Source organism: Polyodon spathula, chromosome 7 (assembly GCF_017654505.1).
Source record: "Polyodon spathula isolate WHYD16114869_AA chromosome 7, ASM1765450v1, whole genome shotgun sequence".
Lineage (NCBI taxonomy): Eukaryota > Metazoa > Chordata > Actinopteri > Acipenseriformes > Polyodontidae > Polyodon > Polyodon spathula.
Window position 1 is genome coordinate 7,055,637 of NC_054540.1, and position 22,047 is coordinate 7,077,683.

Consider the following 22,047-nt stretch of genomic DNA (forward strand, 5'->3'; position numbering starts at 1 on the left):
TAGCTTTCCATTTGTGGCAGCACTTTCGTTTTTTTTAAAGAAAAAATATATATACCGGTATATATGAACGTTTAATAAGAGCTTTCAAATTACTTTCACTTTTTCTAATTTTTTCACTTATTTTCTGTATGTTTTTTTTTCTGAATCAGAATCCATTGGGACAAATTTGTTGGGGGCAGAATCTGCTTTTCTGATATTAACGATATTTAGAGATGCTTCCGACTGTCAGCTGATGATGCTGGATTCCGAGATTCATTGTTTTTATTTAGTTTAAGAGTTTAAAAGTACAACATTGTAAAAAGACAAGCAACATATATCTACATGTCCGCCTCGTAAGTTGTGCTATCTATCTATCTATCTATCTATCTATCTATATATATATATATATATATATATATATATATATATATATATATATATATATATATATATATATATATATATATATATATATATTCTGTAATGACACGTCTCAAATAAAGTCTGCTGTCAAGAACGCTTGGAAGGTATCAATTTAATATAATAACGTCGTATAATTTAGTTTTTCACTTATTTAACACTTTACTTAAAAGTCATTTGGTGACCAAGTTTTTCCTTAAAAGTTGGGGGAAAAAATTATCTGTATTCGTTACCTCAGGTAGTACGCCCACCGCATCTTTCCAGCAGCAAGGCGCTGTTTTTTTTTTTTTTTTTTTTTTTTTTTTTTTATTATATAGAAAATCTTGTGTCGACAGCTAGAGTTTTTTGGGTTTCTTATCAGTACAAATTCTACTGCATGTTGGAAAGCCCCTAAAAAACAGGGCTGCAAAAAGAGAAAAATATAAACTCTTAGTTCACTGGCTAACAGTTTAGAGAAAGGGTCGTCATATTATGATTGTGCAACTACTGGCAGCTCCTCAGGTCATCTTCCTTAATGCAAGTAAACAAAAACAAAACTAAAAACCTATACATTAATGCAACAAAGTTGTTTATCCTGCTCTACTACATTCAGTTATCTGCTGTTGACCAAACAACTTTGTTTTAAAATGGATTGAGTTCAGTGTTTTCCTTGCAAAACGTTTCTGGGGCAGCATGTCTGCAATGCACTGTGTTCATTATTTCTTTTTTTTTTTTTTTTTTTTTGCACTAAACAGGACCCATAAGCATGAAAGGAAATAAAGGGAAAGTCGTTACAAGGGAAAGAGAGTTTCGCTTTGAGTTCAAGGCGGGGAAACAGTCCTGTGTTCTCACCATGCCCGTGGAATTCCCTGTGCAAGACAATGCCAGTGATCTGCATGGACGGCTTATGCTGCTCCACGCTTTACCTTGCTTTGTCGAAAAAGGTAAGGATTTCTTGCTTTAGCTACTGTCCAGTTGCGGTGACTGGTGTCTGCATCAAAGGTGGCTGGGTGACTCATAGGCAGCTATGTTATACAAGTTTAAAGTTGTACTTATAATCAAGGCATTTAAAAATATTGTCATATACAGTAGCAGGATAATTAGCCCGAGCCAAGAATAAAGTCTGAAAAACAACAACTAAACATCATGGTGTGCAGGCTATAACACTATCGTGCCACTAAGTCCTGCCAGCATAGTTTGCACCATACATGTGCCCATTCTTACATACAGTTGCTTTAAATCTCAACACACAACAGAGAACAATACAGAATATAAGGATACCATTTTCTTCCCCTTGCTTATTTTTGTGCTTATTATAATGTATTTGATACATTACATGTGTGCGTGTTTTGTCGTTGATGTTGTTGACTTGTTTGTAAAAATAGATTTAAAGGATACCCTTAGCAAGTTTATAGACGAGGAGACCAATAAGGATTATGACAGAGAAGCTGAATTAGCCCTGGAAAGGCTCCGGACTGGAGAAGTGGACACTGACCTCTTGACCAACGCATGGGCAAAAGCATATTCTGACGTAAGTGACCCAGGAGAAGGCTGTGTTTTAGCGTTGTGCCATTGATTTAAGGCTGCCATCTTGGGATGGAGATACCAATGTATATCAGTTTGAGCTATTCCAAAACTATGAGCTTCAATTAGGCCTACCTGAGCCTTTATCTCTCCATATGTTGAATAAGGCTAATTAGGTACACAATAAAACCTGGAACCAACCAGCCAAACTCATATAAAGCTACTGTAGCAAGCAGCTACTTGGTTGCAAGAAGGAATAGTTAAGTAATAGTTCTGTGTGTCTAGCTAGTTGAATATTATTGATATTATTTTTAGGGGTGGGCATTGATATGAAATTTGTATATCGATATCGATAATATCGAAGTCTTCCGAAACACAGAAAAATATAATAACACAATTGCAATATGAAACATATATATATATGTTAACATATATTTACATAAGAAAAGCAATAACTTACTTTAACTTACCTTTGCTTCTCAATATCCATGGAGAAAAAACAAGGTCTTGTTATATTGTTTTACTATTCCGTGCCATCATCAGCCACCTCAAAACCGAAATATTTACTTCTGCGCACAGACTAGCCAATCCGGAAGTAATTTAATCTTCTCTGCATATAAATGCACAACAGATCTAAATGTATAAAGTACAGTGTCATGCTGGGTGTTGCATTTTTTTGAGATGCATTTGCAGTTTTAAAAGTACATCTAATTTATAGTACTGAATGTTCACAATTTTAAAAATACATTACTAACAGTGTAACTAGTTATGGAAAAATGCATTGAACCACACTGACGCATGCGCATATCTCAAAATATCCCAATAGTGCTTTAATGCAGCATGCAAGTAGAGTTTGGTAGCTCGTGAGCACATTCTGAATGGAAGAAAAAAGATATATACATATATCAAATATTTATGCTGATTTTCATGTGTATTATGTCTTTTTTTGTTAAGTTTTTATGTGTGTATCCCTTCAAAAAAGACGGTCCTGTTTCTTAAGTAGATAATACGCATACTTTTTGACAGGAAAACAGGATATAGTTTCCGGTAAGGGATTGGCTGGTGAGAGGAACAGGTGAAGAAGAGGAGGTTGTGGATTTATTTATTTATTTATTTATTTATTTATTTATTTATAGCTATTGAATGTTTGAAACATGTCATATTTGATAATCAGGTTCTTACTAAAAGAAAAACACCAGTCAATGGAATAAAAAGGTTAAGTAATACTTTGTGTGGTGTTTACATACAAGACTAGGGTGTGTTGTATCTTTAATATAAAATAAACTTTGTTGTACTGCGTTTGTATTTTTAGCAGTATTAGCAATACAAAGTATGTCTCTGTGAGCGTACGTGACTTTTTTTTTTTAATCCCACGATGTCACGATATGGAAATTATCAATACCGAACGATATCATATCAAAATATCGATGTTGGTGCCCACCCTTAATAATTTTATTTCTCTCTGAAAATTTGCCCATGCACTTAAAAATAGTGCCCTATAGGTAACACAACCTTTACAAAACTGTTTCAGTGGCAGTGTCTTATTTGTGTTTGTGTTGTTTTAGTTTGTGTGTGTGTGTGTGTTATTTTGATGCCATTTATTTGCCTAATATGTCAGTTTAAGACTTTAGGAATGTTTTGAAGGTTTGGATGATTCCTATGTATTTGTTTGACTCCTCAGACGACGCTGGAGCACGCTAGACCTGTGGAACCCATCTGGGATGAAGACTTTGCTGATGTTTACCACGACCTGATCCATTCTCCAGCCTCAGAGACTTTGCTGAACCTGGAGCACAACTACTTTGTCAGCATCTCTGAGCTCATCGGAGAGAGGGACATGGAGCTGAAGAAATTACAAGAAAGGTCTGTACATTTAAAAAAATAAAAAAATAAAAATCAGAAAGCTTACAAACATGTAGATGTTCCCAGCCCCAAATTTCTACATACAGTCTTTCGTTATTGAACATCTTTGGTATGTATATATTTTTTAATGAATGTAGTGAATCTGTTATTGTTTACTTTTCTTGTCCAATATTTAAAAGATCCAATATCATAGTTTAACCTTCATAGTGTTGTACATGCATCTTTTAATTTTTTGGAATATAACAATCATTTTAAAATAAGAGAGAGCAGAAGATTATACCATTACTTTATTTTTTTTCCTTGTGATGCACAGACAATCTTCAGAAATGGATGCAGTGATGAAGGAGCTGGGAAATACTCTAAGTGATCAGGATGTAAATGCGGTCGCCTCTCAGCATTTTGACTGTCAGCAGGTAAGTCAATGAAACGGAAGACATGGTCTTGCAGTTTAGTCAGTCTTGGGTGTATGTGTGCAGATGCAGGATCTTACTGTATGTAATTTCAGGTGACCTATGAGAATTGTATTTGGGTATCATTGACACAAAAAGGTATTTGCTTAATTGTATGACCTTTTTCCATTCACTTTCATTGTGCTTCGAAATACTGTTATCCTGAATAATAATGCATAATACACTCTTCTCTTCCCGATTTCTTTTTAGCAGTAGTCCATAATAGTCAGCAAAGTTGTAGATGTGTTAACTCTGTCATACATTAATATTGGAATTATGGAATTATTTTACTTTTTTTTTCCGCTACCTGTTTAGGTACTGGAGAATAAATGGGCCAGTGAATTGAAACAGCTGACTACCATTCAGAAACAAGAATACCAGGAATGGGTGATCAAGCTTCACCAGGATTTACAGAACCCTAACAACAGCTCCATCAAGTAGGTGCTTCTTGTTCCATGCAGTTGCAACTGCTATACTAGTACGATACTGCTAATGATGTTAGTCAAGAGTCTAACGATACAGTACTTGACCCTCATTTTTTATTAGTATGTTACACATTATTTTGTAATATCTCTAAGTATGGGTGCTACTGCACTTACTATTTGGGTTCGACTGAAACCAAGAACTAAATGATTCATTATGTATTCATAGGTACAGTTAGACCTGTATCTAGATAAACATTTATCACAGAGGCTACTGCATCCACCCATTCATATGTATTTACCATGCTAGAATTTGTGATTATGATGTAATAAATTACAGTTCTGAATTAATAAGGAATACAGTGTAAATACGTTTGATTTTTGGTCACATGCTGGAAGTAATCCTTGAACACCAAGGAGTTCTACAATGAATGCAATAGTATTAGCAAAGTTTTAAAAATATATTAATTTGAAATCTGCATAGTGGTCAGGGCTGTGTTTGCTTTTACCTTTTGAAGTGAGGAGATTAAGGTGCAGCCAAGTCAGCTGAGAGGATCACAGGAAGCCCACGAGAGGCTGTATGAGGAGCAGATGCAGCTGGAAGAAAGCTTTACAATCCACCTAGGTACAGGTTTACATCATACAGAAAGGAAATGGTACATTTTAGTATGAGCTTCTTAATCATTGTACCTCCGTTTTCCTTTGTGACATCATTGCACCGTCAGGTTTAGTAAATGATAAATTCAAATGATATGCCAATCAGTGTTTAAGTGACCACCACTCCAAACAGTAACTGATTAAATCTAAATCTGGAGATAAATTATGGTGCCTGGAAGTTTTTCTTTAGATACTGTATGTGTGTGTGTGTGTGTGTGTGTGTGTGTGTGTGTGTGTATATATATATATATATATATATATATATATATATATATATATATATATATATATATATATATATATATATGACAAATACATGCATACATTTTTTACAAGTTATTGAAATAATCATTGTCTTGGGAAATATGGAGACTTTAACTCTGTTGCGTACACATGGTGGATGTAGGTCATAGTGATCTACTTTTTGATTTACTTGTTTGACTTGGTAAAACAAGTGCTGTAAGAAATGTACTTTTAAATTCTCTCAGGTGCACAGTTGAAGACAATGCATAATTTACGACTGCTGAGAGCTGATGTCCTGGATTTCTGCAAACACAAGCGCAGCCATCGCAGTGGGGTGAAGCTGCAACGACTCCAGACTGCCCTCTCCCTCTACTCCACATCGCTGTGTGGTCTGGTTTTACTGGTGGATAACCGCATCAACTCATACAGTGGCATTAAGAGAGGTAAAGTGTACACCTGCTAACACAATGTTCATTTATTTTTCTTTTATAACTTTACTTTTTCTAAAGTTTATTATATGTAAATGTGCCCTTATTACCATATGTGCTGTGTGTAAAAAAAAAAAAAAAAAAAAAAACATGCCCGTGAGGGGAGCTTGAATGTGTTTGGGAGTGACATTGCTTGCTTTAACACACACTTTACTGGGCACAGCACTGTAATGCAGATTGTGTGTTTTATAGACATTGTGGATCACCAGTTCCTGTTTGTTTGTTTGTTTCAGATTTTGCCACAGTGTCACAGGAATGCACTGACTTCCACTTCCCTCGACTGGAGGAGCAGCTGGAGGTAGTCCAGCAGGTGGTGCTGTATGCCAGAGCCCAGAGGAGCAGCAAGCAGAAAGATCAGCCTGGTAGGGGGACTGCAGGAGGGGGCACCATTGTGTTTCCTGTGATTTTTTGTAAATTTGATGTAATATTTTTTTCCCTCTAAACTGTGTGGATCAAGCTTTAAATATTGCATTTGCAACATGAAGTATACATTTAAATTCATACTTAGTAGTATACAAAATGTGTACAGTACTTTTAAATATCTACATATTTTCTTTTTTAAACTCTTGTGTGCTGGTTCACCCTGCATTGACAAATACAGAACAGGCAAATATGGCAGATAAAGCAACGAGTGTCCCCATTCGTTCTGCAGGTCTATCTAATTATACAATGATTTTATTTGACCCTGAAAGTACTATAGTGTTTTAAGGGTTTGACCACAGTAAATTAATAAAATATGAACATGACTATAAATATTAAATCAAGTCTAACTGTTCAGTGAAAATATGTGAGAGTTTAAATTGTAAAATCTGTACACAAATGGTTTAAATGTTTAATTTAGGCATTGTACAGTAATTTACTCTATACTGTTACAGTTAAGATAGCCACTGATACATCTTCTTTGGTATTGTCTGATACAATTTTGGTCAAAACATGAGTCTGTAGTAACCCTGTAATATCTCCAGTATCACATTTCTCATGTGCTATAGCCATGTTTAATCGAAAAAAGAAAACGATCATTCAGACTTCAAAAGAAATACACACTCACGAGCTGAGAGTGACCAGAGAGAATCCTAGGAAGTTTACAGATGCATCCATAATGCTATATCAAGAGCCTATAATAATTCATTATTTTAGAAAGTGTGTGGAGCCATTTATGTAAGAATATCCTGAGGTTATTATGTATATATATTTTTTAAATAACATGAAACCTTTCAGAGCATTGAATCATAATCCATGTTTCCGATAACGATAACTGGTAAACCACACAGTAATATATATGTATTGAACAATTGCAATATTTTCATGTCTGCTGTTTTGGAAAGGGAAATTTGTAGGAGCAGATGTGGTCAGGATTTCTCTTAATGTATTGGTAGGCACTAACCATTTATTGTAATTGGTAATTTTCTGTTACGTAATTACACATAGCACTAGGTCTTTCCATCAGATTATGTAATTGTGTTTAGGAAGAAACAAGATTACTGGTAAACAAATCTGCATGAGCAAAAATAAATATAAAATTTTTGTCTTTTTTGGTCCTATAACAAAATAAGAATCCATTATCTTTTAAAGGTTGTACAGAACTGTATTTTTGTTTAGGATCTCTCTGGTTTTGTCTATTTTTATTTTTTTATTTTTGAGAGTAATAAAGCGTTATACTACTAAAGCTGGGTTAATTTGTATCAGAGAGCTCTAGTCCCTCATAAGATGCAGGCAGGGTTAGTTTTATTTCTTATAATAAATATTAGAAACCTAACACTTATTTTACACATTTTTTTCTTATTGTTTCCTGTCTATTATTTTTTCTGTTTTCTCTGCTATCGAGGTTACAAGTGTCTAAAAATATTAGCTGTCAATTGTTTAGGTATGTTTTTTAAATGTGTTCTTGCCTTTTTTTTTTTTTAAAGATTTGCCCAGAAATGGTGGTAATGACGACAAGTCCAAGAACATAGAAAGAAACCCCTCCAACATTCTCCCAGGTCTGCAAGAATGAATGTCTTCCCTTTTCAAATGGACATGCAAGTCACTTTTTACATATTACATTAATACCACTTGTAATAAATAGGTGTGTGATCACTATGGTTACATATAATGAACAGTGGGGGTCTCTTATATTGTGAAATAGATATTATAGTATGTAATTAATATACACCGGGGTTGTTTTTTTAAGTAAAGTATGTGCAATATGTTTATAGGTTTTTAATATTGTTTGTTGTAATGACAATGGATTTGCCATGTGCTCAGCGCAGAAGTAACAGGAACAAGTAAACCAGAATGGAATGAAGGGTTCCTTGAAAGGCAGTATGTTAAACAAATAATGACTTACTTGAAACAACTGTTTGAACAAAGCAGCTGAGTACTTGTAAGGTGATTGCAAACAAACATACATGTGTAAACTAACCATTGCTTGAGATAAAGAAGAAATACTTTATTTGAAGCAAAGTAATTATAACCTGAAGAAGGCATCTAAAACCTTTTAATGCAAAGGGGAAACACGTGCTTGAACTAACGTGTGGAGTGAACACTAATTGTTTTTATCTGTAATGAACATTTAAACTGGACCTTAATCAAACAATTTAACTGTGAACCATGGATTGACAATTATCTCATTTCATTGAATAAAGAACATGAGAAACTTTTATCTAGACCTGCAGGTCTGGGTATGGACTTTTATGAACTTGTGTATGATGTAAATAATAATCTGTGTGGAGTCATTACAATAAAGGGTATGGTACACCAGTCTTACAAAATTGCCCTTGTAGGTAAGGATACTCTGGAGGTATTGGTGTCAGAATGGCAGTGATTAACTTCCAGACAGATAATTATAAAGTCTACCAATAGGTGGTGGTGAATATTTTTGTGTTACTATCTTTGTTACCTTAAACTTAACCAGATTTAAAGATGGCCAGCCGCTGATGTACAGCAAATTAACTCACACCATCTCGACCATCCTCTCGCACCATACATACATTGCTGTTTGTTGGTACAGCAAAGCTATAGAAGAAGAAGAAGAAGTCGTCGTCGCAGTCACATCCTTTGGAAATTAATTCTACTAGAAATTAAAAAGACAAAGCAATTCCAATAAATATATGTTTTAATGTAGATCGATGTTGGTGTTCATGTTCTCATTGTATTTCTTAACAGGCGAATTCTATATCTCTCGGCATTCCAATCTCTCAGAGGTGCATATCGTTTTCCATCTGTGTGTGGACGACAATGTGAGGTCCGGGAACATCACAGCACGTGACCCTGCAATAATGGGGCTCAGGAATATCCTCAAAGTCTGTTGCACCCACGATTGCACCACAATCACCATCCCACTGTTGCTGGTGCATGACATGTCTGAGGTAAGTATAAGGGCTGTTTTAATGTTATTAAATAGTAGCCAAATTAATAATAAAAAAACAATGAACAGTAAATTATATCCTTTTCAACCTATGAAATCCAGTAGGGTAGCCATGGTAGCGCAAAGTCCTAAAGATCCATTACATGTTAATACACTTGCCAAACATCAGTTATACCAAGAAAACAGAGTGTACAATGAAGTACAAAGAACCATCTTGGGGTTAAGATGTAACCACAAACCTCGGACTTGCAGTTATCCAGTTATTCATTTTTCCATTTTTGGGGGTATATTTTATTAATCTATTCAGCAGCATATCTTAATACCACCATCCTAAAACTGTCTATCTCTGACCTCTTTCCTTTGTATTTCTTTTGTAGTTAGTGGATTTATTAAGGGGGTCAATAAATCAAACACCAACATGATAAATATAGAGTTAAAGTACATCAGTAGTTAGATCATTGAAAAAGACTACATTATAGCTACCAAGACAGGTTCACACTGCTATGCAATGGGAGTCTTAAAATAACTGTTACATTTTAATATCAATGAAATATTGGAATTTTATTTTAAGATTATGACGCTGCTGGTCAGCTTGTCAGCTTGTCATTGTGTTTGACCTCTAGTTTTCAATGACATCCCTTTTTTTTTTTTGCAGTTCATAATGTGTACTGTACTCCACCAATCTCTGAGTGGGGGCATAAAAGTAGAATACTAAAACGGTTTGCTATTGTACTGGTTTCTTCTCTTACTTTGAACCCGAAAGCATTTGTGTTAAGACTTCTAGGTTGAATTCATTAGCTTTTGGTGAGCACTAAACCCAAAGCCTTCTAGTTTAATCTCCTGTTTGCAGGTTGGATAGTTTTAAACACAACCCCCCCCCTTGAACTCTGACTTATTTCTGCGGCTCGAATCGCCACCTACAATTTAAATAATGGTTAACCAAAAGCTTCTTCAGGAAAGACGGAACATATTCTTATGGAGAAGATTCTCCCTGTAAAAATAAAATAGTAGTAATTATATCCTTTTTCTGAAGCCGGTGATTGTTTCAATGACTCAAAACCGGCAGTACATTTACAAATATATGTTGCTTAAAGTCTGGAAGGCACTAAAATAATGTAGCGGGGGACAGGGTCAGGGACGACATCTATATAATTTGAGTAACTTTCCACCGGCCAACTACAGGAAACAAATAGCTGGTCGGAAATGGTAGCGTGTCATTAAAATAGAATTTGATATTACTGACTGCTGAAAAAGACCCTGTGCAAACTAGAGTTACAAGGTTCCTTCTGTGTGAGTTTAATGTTATTTCATTTGTATAATTGAACTATAAAACAGAAGGTGAAATTGAAGCAATTTAAATATATGACAATGACATGCAGTGCCTATAGAAAGTTACACCCCCTTGAACTTTTTTCACATTTTGTTGTCAGAGCCTCAAAGCTTCATTAATTGAGGATTTTTTTCCACTTATCTACACACTATATTCCACACTGTTAAGGGGAAAAGTTTTTATTGAGAAAAAATATATATATTAAAAATACAAAACTGAAAGATCATATTTTTTGATAAGTCTCATACTTGGTGGAAGCACCTTTGGCAGCAATTATAGTTGTGAGTCTTTTAGGATAGGTCTCTACCAACTTTGCACACCTAGATTTGGCAATATTTGACCACTCTTCTTTACAAAACTGTTCAAGCTTTGTCAATTTCCTTGGGGAGCGTTGATGGACAGCAATCCTGAAGTCATGCCACAAATTTTTGATTGGATTTAGGTTGGGGCTCTGACTGGGCTACTGAAAGACATTTACCTTTTTGTTCCTTAGCCACTCCAGTGTAGCTTTGGCTTTGTGCTTTGGGTCGTTGTCATGCTGAAAAGTGAACTTCCGTCCCAGTTTCAGCTTTCTTGCAGAGAGCAGTAGGTTTTCCTCAAGGACTTCTCTGTACTTTGCTCCATTCATTTTCCCTTCTGTCATGATAAGTGCCCAAGTCCCTGCCGATGAGAAACTTCCCCATAACAAGATGCTGTCACCACCATGCTTTGCGTTTAGGCCAAAAAATTCCATTCTAGTTTCGTCAGACCACAAAACATTTTGCCACATGGCTACAGAATCTCCTGAGTGTTTTTTTGCGTACTTCAAATGGGATTCAGTGTGGGCTTTCTTGAGTAATGGCTTCCTTTGCCACCCTAACATACAGGCCAAATTTGTGGAGTGCTTGGGATATTGTTGTCACATGTACACTTTGACCAGTCTTGGCCATAAAAGCCTGTAGCTCTTGCAAAGTTGACCTTGGCCTCTTGGTAGCCTCTCTTGTCTCCTTCTTGCTTGGTCATCCAGTTTGGAGGGACGGACTGATCTAGGCAGGGTTTTGGTGGAGCCATACACCTTCCACTTAATAATTGTCTTGACCGTGCTCCAAGGGATATTCAAAATTGAATATGGTATTTATTATCACTGACTCAGATTTGTTGACATCGCTTTTTTTATTTTCTTTAAAGTGGCTAATAAAATGTACAATAATTATTTTAAATGTATGGTGCTTGCTTGTAACTTACTGTACCGAGTGTAGCAACAGTCTGGGGTCCAAACCGTCAGCCGAGTGTAGATATAATATTTACATCCTCGCTATCTCGAGTGTGTGTGTGTGTGTGTGTGTGTATATATATATATATATATATATATATATATATATATATATATATATATATATATATATATATATATCCTTGCTTTATGACCATAATTATACGACAAAATACTAATTTAATTTTTTGTCTTTAATAAGGAACCAAGATTTCAATTAACATTTGCAATTGAAACAAAACTAAAACTAGGATATAGAATACCTTTTAGAATTTTGAATGCTTGAATCAGGTTACCGCGTAGTCTTCTTTGTACAAGAGTGAATAGATGAAATTCTTTTAGCCGGTCTGCATGTGACATGCCTTTTAAACCCGGAATAATTCTGGTTGCTCTTCTTTGCACTGTTTCTAGAACAACAATATCCTTTTTGTAGCGAGGTGACCAGAACTGAACACAATAGTCAAGATGAGGTCTTACTAATGCATTGTACAGTTTTAACATTACTTCCCTTGACTTAAATTCAACACTTTTCACAAAATATCCTATCATCTTGTTGGCCTTTTTTTATAACTTCCCCACCTTGTCTAGATGAAGACATTTCTGAGTCAACAAAAACTCCCAGGTCTTTTTCATAGATTCCTTCTTCAATTTCAGTATCTCCTATATGAAATTTATAATGCACATTTTTATTGCCTGCATGCAGTACTTTACACCTTTCTCTGTTAAATGTCATTTGCCATGTGTCTGCCCAGTTCTGAATCTTGTCTAGGTCATTTTGAATGGCCTTTGCTGCTGCAACAGTGTTTGCCTCTCCTCCTATTTTTGTGTTGTCTGCAAATTTAACAAGTTTGCTTACTGTACCAGAATCTAAATAATTAATGTAGATTAGGAATAGCAGAGGACCTAATACTGATCCTGGTGGTACTCCTCTGGTTACCTCACTCCATTTTGACGTTTCTCCTCTAATCAGTACTTTCTGTTTTCTACATGTTAACCACTCCCTAATCCATGTACATGCATTTCCTTGAAGTGAGATACTGTACCTATATTGAGTACAGTGTACTTTGTACAAATTACAATCCATAAGTCAATTATGAGCAAATTGACATTTTTTTTGGACAACCAAATGTTGACAATGGACTGCCCGAAGGAAAGTGCCATTACCAAAATTTTGCGAGCCCTGCCTTAATCTGTGCATTTCAACAACTTTGTCCTGGAGTTCTTTTGAAAGCACCTTGGTGCTCATAGTTGAGTCTTTCCTTTGAAATGCACTACCCAGCAGAGGGAACCTACAGGAACTGCTGAATTTATCCTGAAATCATGTGAATCACTGCAATTTAACACAGGTGGAGGCCACTTAACTTGGTGTGTGATTTTGAAGGCGATTGGTTACACCTGAGCTAATTTATTTATATTCAAATTTCTAGAATATTTTTTTCACTTGGAAGTTGTGGGGTAGGATGTGTAGATAAATGAAAAAAAAACACTATTTTAGTGCATTTTAATTCCAGGCTATAAGGCAACAAAAGGTGAACATTTTGAAAGGGGTCTAGACTTTCTATAGGCACTGTACATATGAAGCAATAATGTGAAGCTCTAAGCTTAGCCACAGAATTATTTGAAAGTAGGAAATCATACCCATACATCAGTGTGCCACTTTTAGACAGCCAGCAGATAGAAAATTAACTGGCCTGCTATGATCACTGCAGAGATACACAGTGATATTTCCCCTGTAATGTCTTAATTTATTTATTTTTTTAAATTATTATCTTAATCCCATTTGCTTTTGTCACTCGCGCTTCCTATCTGTGGTAAATGCACAGAAGCTTTTGTTATCCAGAAGTGGGTTTTTTTTGGGGGGGTGGGGGTTCAACTATTTTTGTATGTTGGTTTAGTTTAAATGGAGGGTTGGTTGGTTGTTCTGTAGTTTCTCTTGGTCCAAACCCTTTGTTACCGGGCTAAAACCACACTGGTCAGTGCCTACCCATCTTGTTCATTTTTGCTTCCGTGTTGACACTGACCTGCAAGTAGGAAGATACATTATAAAGGAGTTGTAGGCGATTTGATTCCGGAAAGCTGTTCAGACATATACACAGCTGTCAGGTTGTAATGCTTCCAGTTGATTTAGGATGTGGTCCATTGGCAAAGTAAACACATAGCGGAACAGCCATGTCTCATGGATTCTTGTCACATGAGGTTCCACTTTGCAGTGCAGCCCTTCCCATTATTATACATTAGGGACACTTCTAGTTTGATACATATAATTCTGATGAAACTTGGCATCCTTAGCATTTGGTGTGTAAATGGTTGGCTAATGAAGAAATTCTTACCACGCAAAATGTTTTATGAAATTGAAACAACTAGTTAGTAAGAGAATTCCTTTTACACACTTTAAATCTAGGTCATGCTACAGTACATTCATTTGTATGTTTTTATATTTTTACATACAGTACATCTTCAGATTTGCTCATCCTATTGTGATTAAACTTGATACGTAGATTATGTACTACAAGTGATATATACTGCATACTGCTGCTGAATGTACTATCCTTGTAGATCACACCAAAGGAGAAAGCATTCAGAGTAACTGATATTTCATAATGTTATATTTACATCACAGCATATATTTGTTAATACTTTTTAATCCTGACTGCTTGCAGGAGATGACAATACCTTGGTGTCTCAAAAGGGCTGAATTGGTATTTAAATGTGTCAAAGGTGAGTATTGATTTTGGTATCAGTTACAATATGTAAACACTGCAAGACCATGCAATAGATACACAAAGTATTACATCAATATACTGGGTAAAAAATCTAACCAACACTTTATTGGTGCATTCTACATTTGTTTATGTACGTATGTAGTTACATTCAGTTAGTTCTATATTTGTATTAATGTACAAAAAATAATAATACCACCTAGCAGTAATACATTTAGTACAATATAAAAATGGGAAAGATCAGATTATGTTGATAACACTATGCACCATCAAATAGTTCCTTGGATGTCTAATCTGTTTGAAACTAAATGTATCTTTTGTAATCCTCAACTATAAATAGTAAGGTAAACCCATGGATAATACAGTTAAAACATTATCCTTTATTGTATGGCAAGTAGAATATCTCTTTCTGTTGAATTTGGGATTCCAAATCCTGTTTTGTAATGTGATAACAGGACAATGTACAGTTTGGATTTATACTAAGGGCTTCTGTTTACAGCAAAGCACAGCCTAGTGCTGAATCACTGATTATGTACTGTTGAAGTCAGGCTGAGCCGAAGCAATACATAACTAGCTTTTTATCCGATCGTTGCAGTATAACCCTAAATGCAGCTGGTGTGTACAGCTCATTCAAAACATCTAAGTCCAGGCAGTGGTTGTAAAAGAACCAGGATGTGCTAAATTGTGGTTCTGAGTTTGATGGATGCCACATAAAATGTATTTTAAAATGTTAAAATTGCCCAAATATGACTGACTTTAACAGGAAGTCAGAATGTTGGCATTGGCAGTTGAGCTGAGACTGCATGCTTCTCAGCTGGTTGAAGGCAATGGCTGAGCTGGGTACCTCGTACAGTGGCTTTCAAAAGTATTCACCCCCCCCCTTGGACTTTTCCACATTTTATTGTGTTGCAACATGGAATCGCAATTGATTTAATTAGGAGTTTTTGCCACTGATCATCACAAAGTCCATAATGTCAAAGTGAAAAATAAAATCTACAGATTGTTCTAAATTAATTACAAATAAAAAACAGAAAACAATTGATTGCATAAGTATTCACCCCCTTCAGTCAATATTTGGTAGAGGCACCTTTGACAGCAATTACAGCCATGAGTCTATTTGGATAAGTCTCTACCAGCTTTGCACATCTGGACACTGCCATTTTTGCCCATTCTTCTTTGCAAAATTGCTCAAGCTCCGTCAAGTTGGATGGGGAACTTTGGTGAACAGCAATTTTCAACTCTTTCCACATATTCTCAGTTGGATTGAGGTCTGGGCTTTGACTCGGCCATTCCAGGACATTGACCTTTTTGTTTTTAAGCCACTCCAGTGTGGCTTTGGCTGTATGTTTGGGGTCATTGTCTTGCTGGAAGATGAATCTTCTCCCAAGTCCCAGGTCTCTTGCAGACTTCAGCAGGTTTTCCTCCAGGATTTCTCTGTACTTTGCTGCATCCATTTTGCCCTCTATCTTCACAAGCTTTCCAGGCCCTGACACAAAGAAGCATCTCCATAGCATGATGCTGCCACCACCATGCTTCACATTAGGGATGGTGTTCTCAGGATGATGTGCGGTGTTAGGCTTGCGCCAAACATAGCACTTAGCTTTGAGGCCAAAAAACTCTCTTTTGGTCTCATCAGACCATAGAATTTTCTTCCACTTGGTCTCGGAGTCTACCACATGCCTTCTGGCAAACTCTAGCCAAGATTTGATGTGAGTTTTTTTTTCAACAATGGCTTTCTTTTTGCCACTCTCCCATAAAGGCCAGTTTTGTGAAGCACCCAGGCTATTGTTGCCATATGCACAGTGTCTCCCAGCTCGGCCGTGGAAGACTGTGACGACTGTAACTCCTTTAGAGTTGCCATAGGCCTCTTGGTGGCCTCCCTGACTAGTGCGCTTCTCGTCCGGATACACTGTTTTTGAGGATGGCCTGTTCTAGACAGATTCACTGTTTTGTCATATTCTCTCCATTTCTTGGTAATGGACTTTACTGTGCTCCGGGGGATATTCAGTGCCTTGGAAATGTTCTTGTATCCTACCCTTGATTGGTGCTTTTGAAGAACCTTATTCCGGATTTGCTTTGAATGTTCCTTCGTCTTCATGATGTAGTTTTTGTTAGAAAATGTACTAACCAACTGTGGGACCTCCCAGAGACAGGTGTATTTAACCTGAAATCATGTGAAACACCTTAATTGCCCGCAGGTGGACTCCATTCAACTAATTATGTGACTTCTAAAGACAATTGGTTGCATCAGAGCTTATTTAGGTGTGTCATTGCAAAGGGGGTGAATACTTATGCAATCAATTATTTTCAGTTTTGTATTTATAATTAATTTAGAACAATTTGTAGATTTTATTTTTCACTTTGACATTATGGACTTTTTTGTGTTGATCAGTGGCAAAAACTCCTAATTAAATCCATTTTGATTCCATGTTGTAACACAATAAAATGTGGAAAAGTCCAAGGGGGGGGTGGATACTTTTGCGAGCCACTGTAACACATCTCTCAGTACAACAATGTGTTATTGCTTATAGTACTTGGCTGTCATGTATGGATAGGTTGAAAAAAATACATGCTAACACATGAACATTTTATTATTTTAGGCTTTATGATGGAAATGGCATCCTGGGATGGAGGAATCTCTCGCACAGTGCAGTTCCTTGTACCACACGTAAGGTCTAAAGCCAGAAAATAAAAGTAATTTGTATTTGAAGACATATTAAGGGTATTATTATTGAGGAATGCACATTGTTTTGGCCTTGTTTCGATACTGGGGTGAAGCAGTGAACATGCCTCAGTGTACAGGGCCATATATGTCAAGACAGTAAGATTGGGTAGTCCTGTGTTTTGGAGAAAAGTATACAGAGCTCAAAAACTCAAAGATCAAGCACCTGAAACTCCTAGATTTTTTTTACTTTCTTTATTTCACAATACTTCTAAAGGCACAGAACATTGAGTTCAATTGCAGATGAAGTTGACCTGAGATTGACATTCTGCACAGTACATAATTCATCAGTATATATTGTAATGAGGATTTTTTATTTTTTACTTTCAAAGTAAGTGTTCCATATGACACTGGCTTATATTATATTATTATTTAACACTCGTGGTCAGTTGCAGGTTGGATGCCAGTGCAGTTGAATCTGCAGCTGAATATCCCATGTCGGGATCCCAAGAGGCCCATAAAACCCCTGGAAAGTTGTAATTCCTCACAACCTGTTTATGTTTTAGCAACAGGGTGAGGAAACTATCCCACTCTGCTGTAACAACAAAAATAAAGCATCTCGCGCTAATTAAGACGTTATTATGCCATTGTTGGTACTTTTAGGTGTACATGTATTGTAAACTTTACTGTAAACTACATTCTCAAGATTAAAGAGTGATAGACAATTGGAAGTTATGGTGTCAATAGGCCTGGGAAACTAGAAAGTGAACCAATTTTCTTGGCACTGCTGTGCCTGTGGTACTGTTTCTGTGTTCCCTGTGTTGATTTTGTAAAAGCAGTAAACATCCTTAAAAAAGCAAGAAGAAAAAACAATGGTCTTCTTTACAGGCTTCAGGGGTGTACCTGCTACCTTTCTGAAAATGAAATGTTTTCTCCCCCTGCTCCAGTTTTCAAAGATAAAAAAGAAATAATAGTTTTTGTTTAAAAAACTTTTGGAATTGCACAGCACAATGTAGCTGGAACGGTTCATTAAAGCATCACAACTGCCAAAACCCCATAAACTATTTAAGAGCTTTATAGAAACATGTTGATACTGGGTAGTCATGATGTCGCTGTATGTAGGCATTGCCAAAAGCATGTCCACTCACATTCATTCAAACCTGGCAACAAGTTCAGCATATACAGCTGGCAGCAGGAGTTGTTAGCAGCATTTGAATCTGGTAGCATTTCTTCTTGACACTGTTGAAATAGTAACCTGGGTCATTCAACTTCTGTAGCTTTGTTTTCCTCACCTTATAGATAGAGCCATATATAGAAGTAATACACAGAACATGGCATTTACTATTCAAAGAGAGTGGAGAACATGCTCAGTACAACAGGACGTATCCACTAAACAACCTGCTGTTATATTTAATGCAATATTTTATATTCTTGGATAAATTTAACAACAGTACCTGCTTGTGCTCTTACTGGGTTTTTTACACATCCATTTCTAATGAGGTTATTTTATGAGGTCAAACATCAAGCACTGTGCTGTGCATTTGCTACCGGTAATATTTGTATGTTATATTGTATCTGTTTATACATTGTTTATTTCCAAACCAAATGTAATTTATGGCTTTTTTGGGTATTTTTCCATGCTGAATATGTAGAAAAAAAACATGCAATTTCTAATGCATTAATGGCAAGTATCTGCTATTGCTAGCTTATAAAAATATGCGTTTTACTAATTACTAAAATTTTGCTAATGTTTTTTTGATCTATGGTTATATATATATATAAATATCTTGAAAAAAATATCAAACATTTTTAATTTTGTAATATTAAATGTCTTCACTGCTTTCAGAAGGATCACTCCCACTTCCCATGATCCCATTGTAGAATGAACACTGTATGTAGGGTGTGTATGCAGTACAGCTATGACATTTATTTCCACTGGCTCCCAGACAGTCCCTGGCATTTGTAGGCTTGTTGTCAGTACACAGTGTGAGCAGTAAGTAAACAGCAAGCTGTTCTTCTCTATTTGCAGAGTATCTCAGAGGAAATGTTCTACCAGCTGAGCAACATGCTTCCACAGATCTTCAGAGTGTCCTCGACCTTGACTCTGACCTCCAAGTGATGACATCACAAAGAGAACAGCTCAGAAGAACAGAAAGGAAGAAATTAACTTTCCAAGTTTAAATCCTTGCTAATTCTGAACAACGTTATCCCTCACAAACCATAGTTCTGGATCACACATCACTACATGGTCCAGTGGTTAAAGAAAAGGGCTTGATCTCAGGAGGTTCTCAGTTCAAATCCCAGCTCAGTCACATCCTTTGGATGCGATGTAAAATCAAGGTCTTATGTAAGTGACTTGAGTCTCTGTAAGTCGCTTTGGATAAAAACATCTGCTAAATGACTAAATAATAATAATAACCTTATCCAGGCTCAGTATTGTTTGTCAGGATCAAATATATTTTCCCTGCCAGAAAGCAGTGTTCCTGACTGACTGATTTCCTGTTTAATGAATTTCAAGTACAAATCCTTTACACATTTATTTCAGGACTGCTTGGAAGAGCCAGGTTCAGGCAGACCCAGGAACGAGGGGGTACCTAGTTTGTAATCCTAATGTCCTGTCATTAAACTGAGTTGTCTAGATATGTATATTTGTATGTTATGATGTCTGTTTTGAAAGTGAAATCGAATTATGCTATGTATGCCATTGTGGATACATTTACTGTTGTGCTCTAAATAAATATTTAAACTTTACACAGAAACAATTTGCCAGATTGACAGCAGAAACATGTTTTTTGTTTTTGTTTTGTTTCATTTTACCAATGGACTATTAGAAGTTTCTATTTTCCCCCAGGTCTTTGTACAGTACTGTGTTTTATTAGATTAGCTGCTGAAAATGTAGGCTGTGCATTAAAAATTACCAATTGGGGACATCTAAGTGAAAACATATTCACTGGTGTGTTTCTCATCCTGTTTGACATTTTGCATAAAGAGTCTGCCCTTAAACAAACTGACCTATAAAACATTTAACTGCTAGAAGCCAGTATATCTTTATAGCATCACTGAATCACTGAATTTGCTATTATTCTTAGTTTTTTCAGGAACACATATGAAGGCTGTTCTTTTGACTGTTTTGCTTTTTTTGGTTTATTTTATTAAAGTGCCCAATCACCTATTTTACCCCCATTTTTCTCCTCAATTAGAAGTTCTCAATTTGAATACAAACCAAACACAGAAAAACGTTTTGTACCCAGCTTATGGGAGGTCAGTAACTTGGCACGACCAGGATTTGAGCTTGTAATCACGAGTCACAGTACCACCCCACACAGTTCTTTTACTAGGCTAGAATGCCTTTTCCTTTTATAATTATTAACAAGCCACCTTTGTTATTTTAGTTTATCAATCTGAACTGGAAGGACATTACCCAATGTTAAGAGCTGTGGTTGGCTTCACATAATATTACTGATGAAGCAGTTTATGCAATTCAATGCTGGTGAAGAGATCCAGTATGGAATGGAATCCTGTCACTATATACTTCACGTTCATGGGCTAGTGGGTTTACAGACGAGACATTCTTGTGTTTAGCAGTGAAAGCCACATTTATGCTGAAGCTATTCTCATGTAAATGTTACCATGAAAGCTCTCCTAGGAATTGGAGAGGCGAGTTATAAATCAATTGGGCACTTAGCAGTACTGATGCAGATAAAATCCTTCACTGCATTGGAATGAAACTTGACAGGTGGAGCAATTAAATGATCGACATCAAGATTTTTGCTCCATATTTGTGCTCGTTACTAGCCTTGGGACATTGAGACAAACTACAGTGAGACCTGTTGCATCCACTGCATTGCACATTGATTAGACCCCAGAATTCCTAGTTGCGCCACAGTACGAATATATGATGGGATAACCAATGTACTCACACATTTGTCCTCACTTGTTTGCACGCAGGGTTTTTTTTTTTTTTTTTTTTTTTTTTTTTTAATAAAAAGCACATGCGATTATACTGAAAAATTGTGTCTGTTGAAAGTATCACAGTGGTAATATAAACACTAAATAATCTGGAAACGTCAGTCTGTTTACTCCCAACGCTACGTCTGTTTTTTGTTGGCCCAAATGGCTCTTCGGTAATGGTTGAAGTACAGCTGTATGAAAACTCGGGGGCTAGTGTATTACTGTAAAGAGAAGACGAAAGCTGTTACTTAGTGATTTTAAAGTCATGCTGAGCAATTCTAGACATGGGGCCTGCAGACGTCATGAGAATAACTTTCTTTGGTGCAAGAGTTTGATGAGTCACATTATATAAGCCATATTTCTGTATTTGTATATATTACTGGAGCATCACTGTACTGCCAACATTTAGAGCTGGAAAAGAGCAATAGGTACTGCCAGGATTTGGTTGGTGAGATGTCATTGTTCAATGGTTCCCGGTACATTTGAATAGTGTTTTTTTTAAAAGATGGTTTCCTAGAATGGTATGTTTTTGTATTATGTTCTGGAAAGGTTGAAATATTGACATAATTGATTTTCTTTGTAAATTTAATACGTAAGAAACTAAAATATACATTCAATCCGTTGTTTGATACAATATGATATGGGTTTGTAAATATCTTCGTGAACAAATAATGTACTTAATGCTTTATGGACGATTTAATGAATGGTTGAATGAATCTTTAAAAATTACTCCATTGATGTAAAGTGATATTTTCACACCAA

The 22,047-nt window shown here is 36.1% G+C and overlaps 1 protein-coding gene across 1 annotated transcript; it reads left to right on the forward strand.

Moving 5' to 3' along the window:
- Positions 1–224: 224 nt before the first annotated feature.
- Positions 225–20,240, forward strand: LOC121318074 (protein C12orf4 homolog). Its single transcript, XM_041254330.1, has 14 exons — positions 225–332; positions 1,134–1,322; positions 1,764–1,909; positions 3,584–3,765; positions 4,079–4,178; positions 4,530–4,651; positions 5,155–5,261; positions 5,782–5,979; positions 6,258–6,386; positions 7,932–8,003; positions 9,169–9,371; positions 14,613–14,670; positions 17,273–17,340; positions 19,364–20,240. Exons 2-14 carry the CDS (start codon positions 1,145–1,147, stop codon positions 19,451–19,453), a joined length of 1,653 nt encoding a protein of 550 aa, XP_041110264.1. The 5' UTR covers positions 225–332; positions 1,134–1,144; the 3' UTR covers positions 19,454–20,240.
- The last annotated feature ends 1,807 nt before the right edge of the window (positions 20,241–22,047 follow it).